Here is an 18,755-nt window from a genome sequence, read left to right on the forward strand (position 1 = left end):
GCATTGCTAATGTTTTGGGATACTGAGCATAAGGATGGCCATGTTTTAAATGTGCTTAAATGACACATTTTTATGTGTTCTTTAAATGACTATCACTTTTAATATGAAGAGTTTGTTACATACCTCTGTATATGCAACAAATGCACTGAAAGACTCACTGAAAAAAATGTCTTACTTAAATCATATTAATTTGGCTAGAGCTTTCAATATTAATTATAATGGCATTGTGTTCTTACTTGCATGTAATGTAATTCTGTATCAAGATATTTAGTTCATGGAGAAAGTTGTTCATTCTAAGAAAAAAACAAACTGGAGACAAGGTAGTTGTAAAAACTGGTTTATTTTTTTAAAAATAAATACAAAAATATAAATATAAAACATTAGCAGATAGAATTTGATGAAATGAAATTGCACAAACGTTTGTATACCAGGTTGCATATCACACCTACTAACACCACATGTACATTTTCTTTTAATTTAATGTACAGAACAGGATATACCTTAAAATTTTTCTTCACCTTTTTAAAAGCTTCATTTGCAAGGGCAGGACACGTACCTAAGAGAAGCGGTTTGTTGGCGAGGTTGCTTACGGGAGAACTATCCTGTTCGTGTTTCTGAAATTCTCTTTTGTTTACTAAGATGGCCAGCACTGAATTTCCATAGCTTTGGCTCTTGGAAGTGATTAAATAAAATGTCATATATATTCCATGAGACGTCCTACAGGAAGGAATTAATGTAATTAACGAACAAATTAAGAAGTAAATGGGAAAAAATTGTGCTGAGTGGCAGGAAAGTTCTCCTGAATATCGAATACTGTGAAGTGGAGACAGCGTCGAGAGAGTCACTTCCTCGTGTCTGAACAGGACACATAGCCTAGGTTACGAGTCTTTGTCACTCTCGCCGCCGCCGTACATTTCCGCCAGCTTGTTAAACCGAGGGCCCCACTCGCGGAGGTAATCGTAGTTCTGGTCTCCCTCGCTAGTGCCTGACTCCAGGGAGCTCAGGGACTCGGCCACGGAGTCGTTGCCTTCGTAGGCGTAGGTGGCCAGCGAGTCGTAGGGCGGCGCGGCGGGGTCCAGGTCGTGCTCCTTCAGCCGTTCGTTGATGAAGTCCCGCACGTCCGTGTTGTCCGGCGCCGGGGGAGTCCTTCGCGGCATAAACAGCGTTTCGGGAATGATATCGCGCCGGAGCTTTTTCTCCTCGATAGCGGCGGGGTTCCTCAGGGTGCCGATGTCGAAGGCCTGCGTGTCCTCCTCGCCGCCGCCCTCGTCGTTGTAGCTCACGATGTTGTCTCTGATGTCCTCCTTGGACAGGATCAGAGGCTCCTTTTTCCGCTGTCTTTTCAGAGCTGCAAACAGCACCACTATGACTTGAAAAAAGGCGAGAAGGCACATTAGAGATTCGTTCAGAACCCTCTGAGCAATGAGTGGAAACACATAAAGGAGTTTAAGTTACTCAGGCTTTTTATGATAGGTGAGAATTTAAGATTAATTTTGGGCTTCCGACAATTTTTTGTAGGGTAACGGTTAGAGGAGGAGATGTTGAAGGGTTTAGCCAGGGTGGTTGGTGCTTAAGATCGGCGTTTCCAATTTATTTTTAAAGCAATATGGAATAATCCTCAAAACACTGTGACTTATCCTTTATCTATTCATCTAAGAACTGTTTAGAGGTGGTTCCCGATTATACAGACATAATTTATCTTTTGCATTAAATAGGAACATAAGATGTGATATAAAAAATACACAAATTGAATTTGAAATCAAATAAGACAATTGAAAAGGACAAAAATATTCTCTTTTCACAGACTGTACCACATTAAAAAGCAATGTCCTTCAGAAGATATTGAGTATTACTTATGATAAACAGCTTTGGTGATGGATTTACATAGATTTTTTTTTCCTGCTTTATTAAAAGAAGGCTTTAATTACTGGAAAAAAAGACCAGTTATGTAGACCTTAGATAGGTTTAGAAATTTATGAGATTTTCCACGGAAATATCTACCTTGCATGAAAGCTTCTCACCCCAAAATTGTCAGAGTAGGTGATGGCTAAGAGTAAATTCAAATTACTACTTTGAATTAACGCCAAAAAATATGTATGAATTTTGGCTAGATGCATCTTAAACAAGTAGAGACCCACAAATAGAAATGAGTGTTGTTCAGAAAGTACAGTTCCCCGTTTCCATGAAAAAATGACAACAGCAATAACATAATTATAATAATGATGTTAATAATTATAATAATGATAATAGAATAAATGACAGGAAAAAGTTAATATCAAATTCTTCTAATTGCATTAGAGTTTCCCACCTTTATTAGCTCCAAATATTTTTTTCCTCATCCTTTAAAATGATTCTTAAGAAACAGATGTGAAAAAGAAGGGAAAAATTTTATGTGATATATGCACATCAAAAGCTTAGACTAGTTTGGCTTCAACTTTATGTGAAAGAGAAAACAAAGAACTATTTTAATGCTACAAAAAAGAAAGTGCTAATCCATTGATAAAGTGTTCTTGGCCTTAAAGTGATTAAAAACTAAATAGGCAGAGTCTGAAAAAAATGTTTATTCTTCAAGTTTTTAAGAAAATATGATATTTTATTTTGCATAAATTCATGTATTTATGCACACACAAAAATTTATAATGTAAAGATTTTAAACCTCAGATTGCTTATTATCAACCAAAAAATCTTACCTAGTACAAATCTTCTAATAGTGAGGATTATGAAAATTTACTAAGACTGGCTCCAAGTCCAAGTTCATTTCCCTGCTTCTTCAAAAGTCAGATAAAATGTTTTTTGATTAGGGTCACAGGAATACTCACAAAAATGATTTTAAATTAATGCAACTAGAGAGTAAATTTAATCTGATTTTTTAATGCAAAAGCAGTTAAAAGCAATTTGTTCTAGGTTATAAAATCAGGTATCATTCAGGGGAAACATAAACCAAGTAAAAGGCTTTTTAAATATCATTTCAGTGAAGATGTAAGATAGTGAGCCCTTCATCCAGCCATAATAAGAAAAAAAGTGGAAATAAGCTTTAGAATTCATTGGAAATCTGTATGTACAGTACACACACAAGATAACTTGGCCCAGCCATTCAGAAATTGTGTGACCTTGGATAATGTTTTGAATAGTTCTAACTTTCAGTTTTATTATGTGTAAAATGAAGATAATAACCTTAAATATTCCATATTTTTTGTCAAATTAAAAAGTGTTTTTATAGTAAACTACCAGTTAGAGTCTGACACACAGTAAACACAATAAAAGCTTGTTACTACTAATATTATTCTTACAGGAGACTTTCATTTCTAATAGGTATTTTAATAGAATGAGTTTGCCTACATAATTTAATACATTAACTCCCAAAATAAATATTTATATTGTTCATATTTGCAATTATGGATTCAATTGCTAGAATGCATATTTATTAGCTTTCCTTAATATGTTTACTGTATTAATGGCAAATCAGATTATAAAAATAAAATTTTACCAATTCTTACATATTCTAGTAAATAAAATCAAGTTTATTTCTCTTTGTGGTACTGGGAAAAGTCTTGTTCTGTCTCACATTCCATAGTAACAGGTTATATAACATATATTTTTTAATGTACATGTTCTCATTTCCTACATTTACTACATAAATATCTAATCTAGAATTGTTCATGTCATGCATTTAATGATTTATCTGTTATGACTAATTTACCTTTCATTTATTTAAACACAGAGCTAAAGTGTATATATGCTATGATAAAAGTAGGAAAATGGAGTCTTCTATAGAATGAAGTAGCAATAAATTTTACATCGAATGATTAAGTATTTCATTACATTTTTTGTTGCATGTCCTAACAGCATATAAAAATTTGCTTATCATCAGTATTATTTAAAAATTTGAAGTGAAGGCCAAATGATTTTATTTAACTTTGTAAGTATGAAACATTAGCAATAATTGAGTACGGGTATGCTTGTGGGAAGTGATTCTCTATGACTCAAGTCTTTAATTTCCATTTTGAAAACAGTTGTCAACTTGTCTTTGTTTGTTTAGTCTTATTGAGATTTGCTAATTTCCAACTTCCAGAGTTGAGGGTTGAGACCCCACTACTCTCCTCCAACTCCTCCAGCTCCTGCTCTACTCCCCTACAGGAGTTTGGCAGATGATCCAGAAAGAAACAATGCCATGAATCTGTTACTACAGCACCCACGAGAGAAATCATGGGCCAGCAATAAAATAATTGGGGTACTGGAATTGATGCCTCTTCTGTCATTTGTTCACTGGATGTCAGCTTCTGAGAAAACATAAGTCCATTAGAACATTCAGCCTGGCTAGCAAGAAATGCTACTGCCCATCTCAACTTTCCAAGTGCCTACAAAAGCTATTCTACTTTCATTTTTCTTGCCTTTCCCTTTGTTTAATATATGGTAGTGAAAGATAGATAGTTGTTTTTGTATATTTGAACTCACATCTGAATGACTTCTAGGCCCCACATGATAAAGTCCCATTACTACAAAAAATTCTTTATATATTCTTCCACATTCTGAGCAAATAAAATATTTTAATATAAACAATATTCCATAATTTATGTGTGTATCTTCAAACTTGAGGTTAGTTTGGGGGAAGTGTTTTAATAGCGACCTTTCTTATTTAAAAACATAATATAGTAGGAAATCTAGACAATGCTCCCATTTTCTTTCAAGTTTCTTTCTTACCCAGCAGAATGATGATGCAGAGAAGGATGGCGATCAGGGCCCCGGTGCTGAGGCCAGCCGGGAGGAGCAGGGCTTCGGCGCTGCAGGACTGCATGTTGCCTTGGCTGTCGCAAGCGCACACCCGGATGGTCAGCGTGCCTGTGCTGCTCTGAATCGGGTAATCATTGTCTGATATCACCACAGGCAGGAGATAAGTACTGATTTCATGTCTATTGAATCCATTTTTTCTGGTTAAAATTCTGGCAGTATTATCTAAAATAAATTTTAAAATATTAAAAATGGTTTGGGATAGTAAATTTGTCTCAACTTGATAGCCATGGTTTGATATATGAATAAAAATGTTTTTGTAAAATATAAAATTGAACATTTTTAATAAAATATGTACAATGCAATTAATATGTAGATAAGATAAATTAATTTGAGAAATCTAATACTATGGATTGTTTATTTATTAAGTTTTCACATAATTCCTCAATAATGTTTTCAAAATAGTGAATTTTTATAGTGAATCATTTACTAAGACTGCATAGATGATAACGTGCTGTTTTTCAGTTTTCAGAAAACCTATTTTCATACCAAAAAAAAAATCATAAATGATTCTTCATTTACACATGTCTGTGTATGTGTGTACTCACACACCACAGAATATTAATCCAATATTGATGAAGAAAAATAAGATTGGGTAAATTTTAAGGGTTGTTGTATGTGCTTAAAATCAATAATGAAGTAAAAAAACCTTCAAGAGTCATAAATCTTGCCATTGCAACAATGCCTTTGCAACAATGTCTTTGTATTGATTCCTCTAAAAGGTTACTTCCATTCTTCTTAGGCTCTATGCCTATGTGGCTTTGGTGAATCTGCTGCTGCTAAATTTCATCAACGTTTGCATGAGAGTCTCACTGAGTCCTTCGTTCTTATGTCATAGGGCCTATCGTTTTTATTGTAGGAACTATTTCCAGCCTTTTTAATCTTTTCAAGACTCAATCTTTTTGTAGCATCCATAAAGATATTTCTTTTACATGTTTCATTTTAAAATAGAGGAGAGTAAACATTATCAAAGAAGACCTTACCGTAATATCACTATATACCTGATTAACATAAAATTTTATAACTCTGATCAATAAATTGATACAGAATGTATATTGTAACACTTATTTTAGAGGAAATTTCCTGTTAATGTCATCTTAAATCATAATGAACAAGTTTTAAAATTTACCTTCATTATCTTGCACTGTGAAGTTTGGATTGACAGCAGCTAAACTGAAGAAAAATTTCTGCCCACCTAAAGGGTCATCTTTGTCAACTGCACTTATAGTCTGTATTAGCTGTAGAAAAGAGAAAAAATTTGTATCATCAAACATCCGTGTGTATAATCTGCTTTATAGTATGTGATTTTTTAACATCTTAATTTTGTCTAAGTTTTTTTTTAGATAATTGATTTTGTTCTTAGTGCTTGCATCTTTGAGTTTATTCATTTTTTATTATTACTTTGATTTTAATGATCTCTCTCTCTCTATCTATTCTCTATTTCTTTTGGATATTACCTGTTCCTTCAAAATGTTAATGAAAATATTATATTATTTGATATTTCTATTGATTTAGATGTAGCATTTGAAATAAGCAGGTTATTTCATATGCATTTAAACATTGAACTAGTAGAGTTTGTCCAATGTCAGAAAACTTTAGGAAATTATTGTGACTAGGGCTTTGCTCTTCCCCAAAATTAAAGTGAAAAATATTCAAGGAATGTAGAGATTTTATAGGTTATATTATGTTACTTTTTAAAAGAAAGTCTTACATGATTATCTGCTTTAGCAGTAACCATTCAATTCATTTGCACTTTCATCACATTTATATTTTTAAAATTTAATGTATGCATACTATGTTGAAGTGGTTATTTTATAAAGGTCAACTCTGATTGATTTTAAGATAAGATGTAATATAAGATGCTACCTAGTAGACACTTAAACACCTTATACATACTCAGGTCACTGCTTTGGGCATATTATATGATTAATTAATATTATAAAAATATATATATAATGATATATATGTAACAGATATATACCTTTTGCATATATATTCCTTGTATTCTTTAATGTATATGTATAATAAGTTTTTTATGTTTTTTAATACTTTAACTTTTAAGAGAGCTGTAGTAGTTGTTAAATATGTATGTTGATGCCTATTATGCTTAACTAAAAGGAATATACTTTTTATTGCATTAACTCACTTCAAGATTGTGTGGATATTGGTTGAGAATATTTGTTGCTGCTGTTTATTGGTTTAACAAGAGATTTCAAGTTCAAAGCATTATGCAAAATAATTAGAAAAAGTGAAGAAATCATTATAACTGATCTATATTAGATTTCTTTTAAAGCAGCGGTCCCCAAACGTTTTGGGACCAGGGACCAGTTTCATGGAAGACAATTTTTCCACAGATCGGGGCATGGGGCGAGGCAGAGCTCAGGCGGTGATGTGAGCCACTGGGCGTGGCTGTGCACACAGGGGAAGCCTCCCTCACTCACCTGCTGCTCAGCTCCTGCTGTGTGGCCTGGATCCTAACAGGCCACGGACCAGTACTGGTACCAGCTCATGGCCCAGCATTGCGGACTACAGTTTTTTAAAGTATCTCATAGCAATAAAAATGTGATAAATTTGAGACAGTAGCCTATTTAATTACAAAGCTAACCATTTATTTCAAAATGATACAAGAATATAATTGAACCAGACAAAGATGGATGTTTATTGTCTAGAAACAAGCACCAAAAACAAATGATTTAAAACTATTAATCATTTTACAGTATTTGTTTAAAATGTAGCAACATAACTATTTGAATTTTAACTGTAATTTAAGATTAAATCCAAGCAAGAATTATAAATATCCATAAGAGAATATAAATATATGAATGAATTAAAAAAAAGAAATGTCAAAATAATGTTAGCTAATGCCATTTAAGAGGTTTCACTTCAGTAACAAAAACATTTCTTGGCTGATTTCTTTTCTGTCAAGTACACTGTAAAGGATTTCATTTTTAAATAATGATTTATTAAAAATATATTGAAGAGGATAAATGGCATAAATGGGATAACATATCAAAAAAGATAATAAATTAATGGAAAGTCTTAGTCGTTAAGATTAATATGTTAATATTCACACATAGACACAAAAAGGGAATGAAATGTAGAAATAGAGCTGAGTCTTTTAAAATAAAAACTACAATATCTTAAAATATACATTTGCACCTGTATATTTTTTCTCGAAATTAATTTACAAACTACAATTTCAATTCATTTTTATGAACCCAAATTATACATTTCTGAAAACAAATGACCACATCTTTACATGTATCTATAAGAAATTACAAAGATTTACATAAATATCAACAATCAAAGTGTATCATTTTAGTCAAAGATTGTAGCACTGTTCATTTAAAGATCAGTGGTCAATTTATTTACTTTCATTAAATGTTGCAAAAGGAGTAAGTCAAACTCATATTGATGATACAAACAAAGAGGAATCACATGTTGCAGAATCTAGATCATATTATGTTTTTATCACCTAAGACTTCTCTACTGCAGATAGAGGCACTTACTCCCTTTACAATATAGTTTTTTTTTCCTCTAAAACATAACTTGACTTCAAGTGGTCCAACTTCTTCATATCAGAATTTATCTATCAATTTAATCTTCCCTTCCATTTTCAACTATGCATTCAAAAATCACAGTGCTCTTATTTTGGTAAATGTGACATAAAGAGTTATAATAGAAATCAGAAGTTGGCAAAAAGGAGATAAAAGTATTTTTTCCTGGCCCTCTGTAAGCATTCACTATTTTGTTTCTTTTGGAGACAAAATTATTTGATCCGATTCCAATAAAAGGGTTTGCCACAATTAGGAAAACAAACAAACAAACAAAAAATAGTGATACCCAGTATTCATTTTGAACATATGAAGAAAAGACACAGATAAATCATTTTTATTTTACCTCCTAAGCAATAATATAATTGATTTTTATTTCCACTTAGATATTCTAAAATAATCTTAAATTAACTTGAAGGATGTTTCAGTAATCATACTATAATAGCGTGTAGAATAATCAATAAATTTTAAGATATTTAAAGTTAGAATATCTTTAGTAGATGTTAGATATAATATAGAATATCTGGTTATTAAGTTTTAATATGTTTCAGTTTTTTCTGTAGGAAGCCTAGGAGTTTTTTTGATGAAAATATTGCCTTTGTCCTAATAAAATGTACCCTTTTCTGTTAGGAAACTAATAAACATTGTTCTATGGAAAACATGTAATGGGATATTTTGATTTGATAAAGGCCTAGCTATTTGGTTTGATGTTGCTATTAGTTGATATTTGGTTTGACAAGTTGCTTAGATAGATACTGTTTATGAGTAAATACAAACAGCATCCTTCCTTGGGGAGTCTTCTTGGGAAATCTTTGAAATGAAAATGTTACCTTCTTCCCATAGATATTAAAAACTATTAAAATATGTTTTATTGACTGAAGGAGTAGGCATGAATGAGGGAAAGTGGAAGAAAAAAAAAGCTAGCCCTCTCTCCTTCCTTCTTTTGGGGGTCCCCTAACACTCTCTGAAATGGAAAATGTGAGGAGTCAAGTAGCCTAGTTTAGGCACAAGAAGGGACTATTAATATTTCCTCAGCTGCAGTTACATTCTTTCCAACAAGGAAAATCTTCTACCTTGGATCAGGGAATAGGCAAGAGCAGGGAATGGAAAGGAGAAGGGATAGCAATTAGTTTTATTTCTGTCTTCTCATTTTGTCCACACACCAAATGAATGGAATCATCTCCTATGTCATTTTAAGTGTGACTCTTAAAGAGCACTTAGTTCAGAAGAGTATTGGGTGGATTAAAATACTCTATAAATAACTAAAGCACACCCAGGCATCTGAACATGCTCCTACCTTCCTAGAAGGAAAGACCAAGCTAACAAATGAATTTCAAGAAAGGCTTAGTGAAGAACAACTTTATCAAATAACCACTTTGAGTATGACTGCTAGGATGTCATAACCTAGAATTCCATCAGTTAATTTATAACAGTTTCAACAAGGCATTTTTTCAGCCTCTGTGACCAAAGTGAGATCTAACAAACTGGTTTCATTAAAAATAACTAGTATGAGAGGCTACTACACATGCAGCCAATTCAACAAAAAATTATTTATCATATTCTTCCTATCAAATTGGTCAAGAAAGGCTAACTCATTTTTTATTAAAATCATCTTTTATTTGATTATTTTTCTTCAGTGTGCCAAGTATTTTTTAAATGTCTAAAAAGTGTGGAGAAGTTACTGAGCCAGCTACAGTTAAAAAGAAAATTAGCAAAAGGAAAATAAACAAGCACGATCCCTTATTTTGTATATTTTGAATACGTTTGTAAATCAGTATTTATAATGACTCAAATGCTCTGAAAAGATATCTTTTGAAAATCAAATAGAATAACCACCATAGAGGAAGCAGTGTATGCAGCAGTAGCAAAGTGGGTAATTTATCTCTTAGAGAAAAGACTTCAGCTCATATCATGCTGAGCCTGCCAAGCAGAGGACTATTTGGAATGGTATTTTTTGGCTGTGCACTGTTTCATTAAGAAGTAAGTGGGAAGAAGCTAAGTCATTTAAATATTCCAAAGTAAACATTTCCATAACATTTTTAAGTAAAAAAAAAAAAAATGAATCCAATTGCAACAATTTTACCATTTTCAAACAATAGAGAGGCTATTGAATTCCTGTTAGAATCTTCAAAAGGATGAATTTGAGTTATTCCACAATATAATTTGCATAAAAATATAATAATGACATTGATGTTTATAAAGAGCATCAAATTATGTCAAAACACAATACAACTTTCTGATGGCTCCTCTTTCTTTAATAAAACACATTTGATTCCCAATTATTATTTATAACATGCAGCTTCCTTCTGTGAAGATAGCACTCAAACCAATTATGAGCATTTCTTTCAGCCATATACACTGGAGCTTTTCAATCAACAAAATGAGTCCACTGAGGAAAAGACTTAAAGAATTAGAAACAAAGCTGATGAAGGAAAAATGTTTTAAAGGACTAAAACCAAGTCATTAAGCACTTTATGTATTGCTGTAATGCTGAAATGCAATGTATAAGGCTAAGAAGTGAATTCTGCTGCCTTACTTCAAAATCATATTTGTATACATCAGAATATTGATTAAATGTTCTGCTGTTTCCGTACATTTGTCTCTGAGTTTTCCCCAAATTTCATTTCCCATCTCTCTAGCAGTTATCAATCTTTATTTAATGGCACGGTAGTAGTTTTAGGGCTTTATTTATATTTTTGAAAGTTTAAAGTTGAAAATTTATTTCTTATTGTACCTCAATTTTGTGGCAATGATAAAATCTCTTCACATTAGAACCTTACAAAGGAGATACGAAACCTGGCATACTGCCATTTAAAATATTTTCACCTTTAAAAACATCAGTTACAGCTTCTTCTTTATTTTATTTTTTTAACTCCTCTTACTGTAATGCCCATTATAGGTTTTTAAAATTATGTTAGTGAGACTATATATGAGTGCTTCTATCTGTTTATTCATTCCTCTCAAGATTACAAAAAGAAAATACTTAACATGCAGTTAAAATCTTTCCATAGTTTCAATTCTATAGGTGCTCACCTGTCCTGGTCTGGCGTTTTCACATACAAAAGTGTCATAGAACACAGCAAATTGTGGGGCATTGTCATTAACATCCAAAATTCTCACAAAAACAGCCACTCGAGTAGTCTCTTTGGGATTATCTAGAAAAGGGGAAGGAAAATTTTGTTTAGGAAGACACATTTGTGCATCAGATTTAATTTATATAGGCATCTTGTGAATATTAAGTGCTCACATACAAATAAACATTGCAGTCATTCTGCTAACATAATGAGCAAATGCAATAAAGAAAATTAGCAGAGCCTAATTAAGTAGTCATGAATTCAGTTATTACAGGACGCAAGGGTATTATTATTATTTTGGAGAATCATGTTAAAAGCACAAGCCAATATAATTGAGTTCATATTATATTTGTGTCCTTACTGTTCATATATATAAAATAAGAACAAATATTTATTAAATTCTTATTATGCATCATTATATCACTTAATCTTTACCTATTTTTTGCATGAAGAAGTACTTTTAAATAAATTAGTAACTTTCCCAACATCACTAGTTCTTAAGTGGTAATTGTTATAATAAAAACTACCCCCCAACTGCTTTTATCACTAAAATATTCCAATAGCTACTTTCAAGTCTACTTTTGAAAATTTAAAAATATGGCTGCTTATTTTATAATTGGGTGGAAAATTTACAATGAAATATAAAGGTTCAAATTGTTTATTTCATATAGTCATTACTGGTACCATTTCAATAATCCAGTCTGATTTTGCATAACAATTTATTGTTCCCAAATTAGCTCAATAATAACAAAGAATACATTAATCATATTTTTGGCTACAAATGTTAAAATTAGAGCATCAAAGTTTTCACATAAAAAGATGCCTTTTCAAATTGTTTTGATTTGTAAATAGCATTTAAACACATAAATGTTTCTTTATTTAGCTTAGCTTTGAGTAACAACCTTGTATTAGTCATAATTGCACTATCTCCATTACAGATTTTTCTAGGCACTTCTACTGATATCTGACAGTATGTTTACATCTTAAATTCAGGTTATATTCATCAGCCTTTGTGACATCAATATCTCAGTCTTTGGGCAAAGCTACATTTCTGTGTGAACTTTGACAAAGTGTAGCTGAAGAGCAATATAAAAAGAAAAGGAGATAATTAGCTGAAAACAAAACAATAGCAGAAGAGCTGAGGGACAGTAATAAGTTTATTAAATAGTCTCTATAAATATGGGTTATGGGTAATATCATTTAACCTTGTAAACTTTATCTGGACTTTTTAATTTTACCTAAATAATTTTCAGACACAAAGGTAAAATACATTGTCACATACAAATAGGGAGTATATCACTACGCAAAAGAATTAATCCCCCTCTAGTTCTCTCTACCTAATTGCACTGTTACTAAATTCATGAAATCAGTATTTTTAAAGATGATATGTAAGAACTGATTACTCAGCAGGGATATACTTACAAGGCCGAAGTAGATTAAAGGAAGACAGAATTCTAAAACGACTTGAAGTGTGTTTACCTTTCCTTCCTTTTTCCAATAGGAAATTTAAAATGCCTCCCCTTCTTTAACACTCCCTTTAAATCTTACTGCAGTCTTCTTAACCCACATATATTTTTTCAGTTGTCAGGTTCTAATGTCACATTGGCTCATATATTGTTGCATAGTGTTCACATGGTTAAGAGTTCAGCCCCTGGAGTAGAACCGAGCTGCCTCCGTTCCCAAGTCCACCACTCTCTCATTGTGTTACTCCAGCCAATTCACTCCATCTCTCCAATGCCTTAGTTTACGCAATGTAAATAAAAGTAGGTCCTCCAATGTCACAGAGTTATTTGGAAAATTAGGAGTTAATGCATGAAAGTTCTTTTCAAAATTTCAGTTTGGTGATCAGCAGTAATTGTGAACTACTATCATTACAATCATCTTTCTTATCACTAGCGTATCTTCTTCACTTCCTTATGTTACTTAAGAGCTTATGCTATCTTTCTCCACACAAAGCATCCACACAATAAAAATGTGTTAACTAGCTTTCCTGTAGTTCATATGAGTCTGAAGAGGGGTGAAGTGAAGAGGACAGAACAAGAGGAGAAAAATGCTATCCCATTATTTTTCCACCTGCTTTATTCATGGACCATTTGCTAATACCCAGAGGCATGATGCTCACCTACAAATGGACCCTCTAGTCCCTAGTTACTTGTTGCTATGGAGAAGAGAGGGAAGCTATGCTTCCTGCATATATTTTGGAATGTGCTCTTTAACCTACTTATATAGTATGTGGACATTAACAAAATATTTTATTTCAATATAAAATCTTAACATAAAAATAACTCTTTTGGTAGCAATTCACTTTCTAACTGTGCCACAGAAGCCAAGAGAGAGAAAAGTTTCATATGTAAAAATTGCATTGTCAGACCCTTTCATAACACAGCATGGAGCTTCTCCAGCCCCTTTACAAATAACTCAAGGCTTTTCAAATCAAAAGCTAAATCCACAGGGATGAATGTGCTTTGTAAAGCATCTGACCTGGAGTCACCTATTCAAAAAAAAATGGTGCTTACACTAATCTTTTTGCTGGCAGATGCTGCAACTTATGTATAAATAAAAGTATTAATATAAAGCATCCCAAGGAAGAATCATACTGAATAGCAGCTAGCATATATTTACCACCTGAGTCTCCATCAAAGTTCTTCAGGGAAACTACTATAGCAAGAATGTATCAGTAATAAAGGATCTTAAAATGTATGTCCTAAGGTGAAGCCATGTATTTGCATCCACAGGCTTTTTCATATCACCAAGTAGAGATAATTTAAATCTTCTAGAAGGATGTGACTTTTTTACCTGCTTAGGGCAAGAATTTCCACTAATAAGGAACAAGGTATAGATAATGGAGTCCTTTAGTTATACCTTTGCTCTGCGGTCCTCAGAATGTATTGCAAAGATTACAGTTAAACTTTCAGATGCAGTAAGAGGAACTCTTTGGTTCCTATTACAAATGTGTTCTAAAATCCCAAGTTTGTTATTAAGTCATTGATTGTGACCTTAGTTTTAGGTGTTTCTATTCATCACATGGTATTGGAAAATATTTTTTAAAGAAGAAAAATAGAAGTTATTCCATAGTATAATGCACTAAATAATTCCTTGCAGTAGTGCTTGCTATACGGTATGATGTATGGCTGTGGAATGTGTAATTAAATGATCAGAGGCAGGGCCTGGACACATATTGGTAAGAACTACATTTATACATGATTTTGCTGTGCTCGGGGCTTGGTGCATGATACACCATAAGGCCAGTGTTTCAAATCTAGTAGAAACAGTTTCCTCTATGCCGCTTCCCTCTCATCCTCATTGCATTTAGTACCCAGAACAGCATAATGGGACCCTGACGGCTTGTAGTTTGGCAGGTAGGCATTTTCAGTAGTTGCTCCATAGACTGATTTCATTTACGGGCCCAAAATAGGTTTAGTTCTTAAAAAGAAGTAATTGGCTTAGCTTTTTACAGAATTGTAATTACTTCAACTAGCTTTAGAAATTAAATTTCTCAGAGCATCTGAAATGGAAAATGCAATTCCTAGCTCACTGGGCTTGAATAAGGATCTTGAATCAAGCAGAGAGCACAAACAATCATGATTCTGAAATGACCAGATTGGATCATGTTGGGTGCATCTAACTATGGGGATATGGATACAGATATAGAAATAAAAGCTTTCCTTAAAAGAAAAACTCAAAAATCTTTAGTTAGCCTTAAAAGGCATAGCCATTTATATCTCCCTATGGATAAAAATGGATTATTTGGGGTTAATCTGTATTTCAGAGGCAGATTTCAGGAAAAAAACTAAATCTATTACTTGATCTCGAGGTTTTTAATTCATTGTTGATGATCTGCTTAGCTTAGTTCCATCCTTCTAAGACAACTTGGTGATTCAGCCTCAACATTTTGCTTTCCAAAACTTGTAATGATTACTTCAAATAACTTGACCTTGGTAAGTGTGGATTCATCTTAGTATTTCAGATATGGAATTTATAGGCTTAGTTTTTCACCATGATTCAGTCCCACATTAATGCTACTTTTTAAAACAGTTCAAGAATTGCTCCATTCCATATACATCACAGTATGGACGTCAAAATATGAACAGGTTTGCACGTGCGTGTGCGTGCCGGGCTGATGTCATGGGCATGTGAACTGAGCAGTTGCACAGAGTATCACTCATAGCAGGGCCCCACACTTGTTTTAGTGCTCTGCTATTGCCATCTTAAATTTCTTCTTCTTCTTTTTTTTTTTTTTAATAAGCAGCTTGACATTTTCATTTTACAATGAGTTCCATAAATTATGCAGCTAGTCCAATGTATGGGCAAGAACTTTCACAATTAGAGACAGATATCATTTGGAATCCTGGTTCTGCCAATTTCTAGTGGGATGAAATTTTATAAATTTAGTATGGAATCAAGTATTGGATCTGGAACTGGAATGGTTTCAAATCTCAGATTTGCTATTCCCAGCATTATATAACTTTGGGAGAGTTATAATATCCTCAGAGCCTTAGTACCTTCTCTGTTAAAGGAGATTAATAATAATATTAGAAAGAGAAAAATAAATTTAATATTTTAAAAATGATACTTGGCACATATGATCAATGTTAACTATGATTACTAATATATACTTTGGCTTCCACATGTGTAAAAGAGAAGTAATAATATCTACCTACATGTTTTTGTTAAGATGAAATGATATAATATATACGCAGCATTTAGCATAGACTCTAATTCATAGTGTCCATGCAACAAATTTAATACTTTTCATTTTCCCCAAATGATAATACATTTAATTCATAAATTCTAGCTCATTTTTATTAGTTAATATTAAATGTAGATTTATAGATACTGAAAGGTAGCAAAATATGTCACATTGGCATAAGTATTATTTTGAGCAAATGGTAATTTTTTAAAAAAAGCAACAGGTGCATGAAGGGTGCTCTGACCATTTTTCTTACTGAAAGCAAGAGATAAAATCTTCTTATGGAAGATGTCCTTCCTATACCAAGGAAAAATAACAGAGAGGAGGACATATTTTTATCATCAAGGATGAAAAGTTGAAGCCAAGAAAATTCTATACAAACAGATCTTGTTAAAAAAAATTCTTCATTTACCCTCCCCATATACATTGAATTACTTGTCTACAATTGCTTCTCTTTATTCATCCAGTATAAAACGTTTCAGTCTTGCCATTTATTTGGGGTCTTCATTTCCTCATTTGGGCTCCTGTGTCATGTAAAATTTGTATTAAATAAATGAGTATGTTTTTCTCCCTTTAATCTGTTTTCTGCCAATTTAATTATTAGGCAAAGCCAAAAACCTTAAGAAAAAACAGGTAAAACTTTGCTTCTTCTACAATACCTATAGATATCCCTCTGTGTATAGACACAGAAAATATTGAAAAAAATTATAGGTGTTGAGAAGTCTTTTAAAAACTTAGATTAAAATTAACATTTGTGTGTGCAATGAGAATAAATTATTTTAACATAAATTAAGGCCTATAAATATATGTTGAAATGCATAAAATATATAATATAAATATATACATACATAAATATACATTATATACATAAAATTCATCTTACTGATTTCAGCAGCTATAACAGTAAGATTGTGCCATTGAGATAGTTCACGGTCAAGAGGTTTTGATGTATAAAGGGATCCATTTCCAGAATGTATGTTAAAGATCCTGTCAAGGTCAGTATGGCGATCCAAGGAAAATCTGAATGTAGAGGGCAGAGAAAAATAATGGAAGCATTATTAATGGTTTGCAGGAGAAAATGGCGAAATGCACAGACACACATATCACTGAAAGAACACAGTAGTGATCTAGAATGTAGACTATTTCATCGATTTATCAGCATCACGCATACTCTCTCCCCAAGGCATACATTGGCACTTTGTTGTGCATTCAAATGCTAGTCTTCAGGATGTTTTGTGTTATTGAAATAATTATCTAATGGCATATACATTCAACTCACTTTAATGCATTTGGCAACAATAGTTGGGATTACATGTGTTTACATTACCAACTGACTTTATTTGGTTATTAAGGATTCTATTGAGAAATAACTACAAGGATCTATTGCAAAAGATCATTCCCAGAAGCTGAGTTTTTTTTGTTAGCAAGAAAATTGGAGATAACATTAGTTTCATCAAAGTCGTAGGTCATCAAATTATTATGGTGTTTAGTGACTTAATGATATGATACCCATGTAGCATCAGTTTCTTAATCACATGTATCATTATAAAATGTATAACTTTTAATTCATGCTCTTTTAAAAATAAAAAAGTTTGGGATATGAGTTTCATATATCTGTATCAAATAAAGTCCATATGTATTTTTTAAAAACAACTACTATCCTGCAAACTGATTACATGGATGGTATTGGATGTCATCTAAAGTTAACACTAGGTTTATCAGTCTTGTTGATGTAGTTGGAATAAATCGTATTATCTTTATCAAACTACATGTTTTACCATTAACAATAAAGCAAATAATTGTATCCCTACATGTAGAATGATTTTCAAATTTCATCCGAAGTTGACAAAATTATTTTACTATTGAAAAATCCAACATAAATTTCACCTCCTCCTTGCACTCCTTCATGATTATCTAAAGTAGAAGCTATTTGTTCCCTTCCATCATAAAGCATCTTGTACCACTCAAAGGAATTTATTTATCTAACATTTCAAACAGAGAATAAAACATAAAAATACCAAGCATTATACTCGCAGGCACTCAATGAAAATTATTTGATTCTCATACTGAATCTTCTTCCCTAATACATTGAGAACTCCTTGAGAAACAAGTTAATATCTGATATGGTGATCCACAAATATTTGTTAAATGAAAGGAAGAATGACTGAATTCTTTGGCATTTAGCAAATAGTAAAGTTCCTTATTTCTCTGGAACTATGACATAAAGTTACAAAATGCAAATCAATAATGCATCACTGACATTGCCAAATTCATTTCATGTGTGTTCTTTCCTAATTATTTCTTGTAGTTCAAAGAAATAATGATAGAATTTAAAATATCATGTGACATTACCTTGAAGATAAAGAGAGATTAAAGCTCTTCTTTTTCAAATACAATTGAAAGTATAATTATATTTTGCAATTCTCTATTGTCAAATTAGGTGTGTTAACTCATTTTCTCTTTTAAAATCATTTCCAGAACACACATTTTAAGTAAATCCCTTTGATTATTGCATTAATATTCTTCACAACATATGACATAATTTATAACATGTCCAGTATGATCCATCCCATAAATACATTGCACTAATAAAGCCATTTTATTTCTTTGAATATATATATGTGTATATCTATGTATATGTATACACAT

At 32.2% G+C, this 18,755-nt stretch overlaps 1 protein-coding gene across 2 annotated transcripts in view; it reads right to left on the bottom strand.

Moving 5' to 3' along the window:
* Nucleotides 1–321: 321 nt before the first annotated feature.
* Nucleotides 322–18,755, bottom strand: part of CDH10 (cadherin 10) — an 87,183-nt gene continuing 68,749 nt past the window's right edge. The window contains exons 7-11 of one of the 2 annotated variants that reach the window (XM_045565688.1): nt 16,990–17,126; nt 11,376–11,497; nt 5,918–6,026; nt 4,702–4,953; nt 322–1,363 (exon numbers count right to left, since the gene is read on the bottom strand). In XM_045565688.1, the coding sequence (XP_045421644.1) occupies nt 879–1,363; nt 4,702–4,953; nt 5,918–6,026; nt 11,376–11,497; nt 16,990–17,126 (1,105 nt within the window). In that variant the 3' untranslated portion in view covers nt 322–878. Of the gene's footprint in view, nt 1,370–4,701; nt 4,954–5,917; nt 6,027–11,375; nt 11,498–16,989; nt 17,127–18,755 lie in introns of both variants that reach the window. The other variant, XM_045565687.1, reaches the window with a different exon arrangement.

This window comes from Lemur catta, chromosome 12 (genome assembly GCF_020740605.2).
Source record: "Lemur catta isolate mLemCat1 chromosome 12, mLemCat1.pri, whole genome shotgun sequence".
Classification (NCBI taxonomy): Eukaryota; Metazoa; Chordata; class Mammalia; order Primates; family Lemuridae; genus Lemur; species Lemur catta.